This window comes from Monopterus albus, unplaced genomic scaffold (assembly GCF_001952655.1).
Source record: "Monopterus albus unplaced genomic scaffold, M_albus_1.0 scaffold716.1, whole genome shotgun sequence".
In the NCBI taxonomy this organism is placed as follows: Eukaryota; Metazoa; Chordata; class Actinopteri; order Synbranchiformes; family Synbranchidae; genus Monopterus; species Monopterus albus.
Window position 1 is genome coordinate 17,811 of NW_018128596.1, and position 3,098 is coordinate 20,908.

Here is a 3,098-nt window from a genome sequence, read left to right on the forward strand (position 1 = left end):
ACACACACACACATACCTAGACTTTACCACATTCTAACAAGGGGGAGCTCCGGTTCACACCAAATGGACAATAGGATCAAAAAGCTGTTGAATGTTGTACCTCTGTCCAGGGCAGAGCAGCCCAAGAAGATAAAATGCATTGTAAAGCATGATTCAGGATTCAGAAGGTGGTTTTCCTGCGGGAGCTCTGTCTCTCTGAATCATGTGCTGCAAGGCCTACCTGTGATCAGACTTTCAGTAAACTTTCCATTGATTTTAATTAATACTGTAGCAGATTGTTGTGCTGTCCACTTTCATATTCTGGCTCAAACATGTCAGGTAGGATATGAGGTGTCATTGTCAAAAACAGCTTATTTGTCAATGTTTTTTGTGTATGCATTGTCCTGACCAATACTGTATCAAAGTGCACTTTGAAGTGAACATGTTCCCCCATCGAAATGCGTTTCCCCTATACAAAACTTTGTTTCATGTAGCTCCCCTATCAGTAGCTGTGTGTTAGGATTCAGGTTAGAGGAAATGGATTTCAAGACACTGGCAGCAGGAGTTGTAAGCATTCCCAAACTATCTTCTCATTTTCAGGAGTAGGCTCTCGGGTTTTATCATTCTGAAATAATTACATACTATTTGGAGTTATGATGGGTGCAAAGCTATTCTAGAGGTATCCAAGATTAAATATTAAATTCTGGAAATGGAGGAGGCCCCAGGGAAGACCCAGGACATGCTGGAGGGACTATGTCTCTCGGCTGGCCTGGGAACGCCTCGGCCTTCCCCTAACTAGAGGAGCTGGAGGAAGTGTCTGGAGAGAGGGAAGTCTGGGCATCTTTGCTTAGAGTGCTGCCCCCGTGACCCGTTTCTGGATAAGTGGAGGAAAATGGGTGGATGGATGGATGCTGGAAATGAGCAGCCATTGTCTCTTTAACTACCTTGTATACTTATAATGTGAAGTACCTGCTGCTGGGTAGCTGGATCCCACCAGAGATCAATAAAGTCTGATGGTTCTACTGTGTTTTGTTTGATGCATCTGATTCCAAAAACGAATTAAAGTTAACCAAACACATGTAGTGCAGTAAAAAGTACAAGGTTTGTCTCTGACATATACAGTAGTGAAGTCCAAGTATGAAGAAGCAGGACACAGAAATATTCAAGTAAAGTGCCAGTACCTCACAACTGTACTTCAGTGCAGGAGTTGAGTAAATGTACTTTTATTATTGATGTATTGTTATTTTCCCCCACTGTATTGACTGATCAGAGTTATTGATGAGCATTTCCTGTCTCAGGCAGACCAGTGGGTGCTGAAGGACTTCCTGGCTGAGAAACTACCCCGGCTGGCAGCTCACTTTGAGGACCACAGCATCGATGTGTCTCTGGTCACCTTCAACTGGTTCCTGGTGGTTTTTGTGTAGACTCTGCCCAGTGACATCCTGCTGCCACTGTGGGATGCCTTCCTGTATGAGGGCACCAAGGTACCACCACCACAACACTGACACAAAACTCTTGTAAACAGACTCCTTAAACGAACTATGATGTATCGTCAGCGCTGGAGAACTATGTTTGTGAACGGCTTGTGGTCTGTGCTACAGGTGATCTTCAGGTACACTCTGGCTCTCTTCAGATACAAAGAGGATGACTTTCTGAAGATTCACGACAGCGTGGAGATCTACCAGTACCTACACTTCTTCACCAAGACCATCTCTGACAGCAGGTAGGGCCTCACTGGGTCTGAGCTGAATTACCAGGGGCCAGATGCATAAATGATGCATACATACCAAAACCATGCATAGACATTTTTCCACATAAACTCGTCTGTATAAACAAAATTTGCAGAAAGAACGTGCACACCTCATCCACACATTCAGACGGTACATGCACATGCTGAGTAGGTATGATATGGTTAAATGTAAATGAAAAATAAGGCAGGACAACCAATTTTGGGTGGCATGATAGTGCAGTGGTTAGTGCTGTTGACTTGCAGCAAGAAGGTTCCATGGTCAAGCCCGGGCCGACCCAGGGCCTTTCTGTGTGGAGTCTGCATGTTGTCCCTGTGCCTGTGTGGGTTCTCTCCGGGTGCTCTGGCTTCCTCCCACAGTCCAAAGACATGCAGCTTAGGTTGATTGGTGATGCTAAATTGCCTGTAGGTGTGTGTGGTTGTTTGTCTACGTGTTAGCCCTGTGACAGACTGATGACATGTCCAGGGTGGACCCTGCCTCTCGCCCGATATCAGATGGGACTGGCTTCAGCCCCCGTGACCCTATTCTGGAATAAGCGATGTAGATAATGCATAGAAACTAAAACAATTTTATTTATTTTTTTAAACCTTGTTTATTTGCTTGAGGAGAACTGCCAACTGGCCCACCATGTTTCTGCTTTTCTTTCTGGCTGAATGTAGTTTTCTTCAGGTGTATTGGTGTTTATTCATGTTCTAAGAATTCCCACTGGGATAAATCCTTTTCATGTTTTGATTCTGCTGTTCAGATTCTTGGCATGTCACTGAGTCAGAGCTTCACCACCTGTTTACATAGTCATAGCAGTGCATCTAGAAATGGAATAGTCCATTTACCAGTAATTTAGGGTGGTGGTGGGGGATGTTGAAAAAAGTGGTGCTTTAAGAGCCTGCAAATTATTCAAGAATAGGTTAGGTTGCATGTCTGAATAAGAAAGTAAGTTGATGTTTCAAACATCATAGGATATATCTGACCTTTGGGGGCCCAAGGCCAATGCCTGCCTTTGTCTAATGGTGAAGTCCTCTTCTGCAAGCTCTGCTGGGAGTCCTGCTGTAGTTCTCTTGAATCCCGAGTCCTCTTTGAGCTCAGTGAAAGAGCAGCAATGTGTTAGTAGCTCCATATTTCTCACTGTTGCAGAGTGAAATAGCCTGTTGCATCATTAACTCTGCTTGACCGGTCATGTTTGGGGTTAGTGATACTCTGACATATTCCATCCATCCATCCATTTTCTTCTGCTTATCCGGGACCGGGTCGCGGGGGCAGCAGTCTAAGCAAAGATGCCCAGACTTCCCTCTCTCCAGCCACTTCCTCCAGCTCCTCCGGGGGAATGCCAAGGCGTTCCCAGGCCAGCCAAGAGACATAGTCCCTACAGCGTGT

At 45.2% G+C, this 3,098-nt stretch overlaps 1 protein-coding gene across 1 annotated transcript in view; it reads left to right on the forward strand.

Annotated features, from left to right (window-relative positions):
* LOC109953512 (TBC1 domain family member 2A) overlaps positions 1 to 3,098 on the forward strand; it is a 19,627-nt gene that overhangs the window by 14,213 nt on the left and 2,316 nt on the right. Inside the window, 2 exon segments of the mRNA XM_020588997.1 lie at positions 1,278 to 1,463; positions 1,581 to 1,702. Coding sequence (XP_020444653.1) covers positions 1,278 to 1,463; positions 1,581 to 1,702 — 308 coding nt within the window.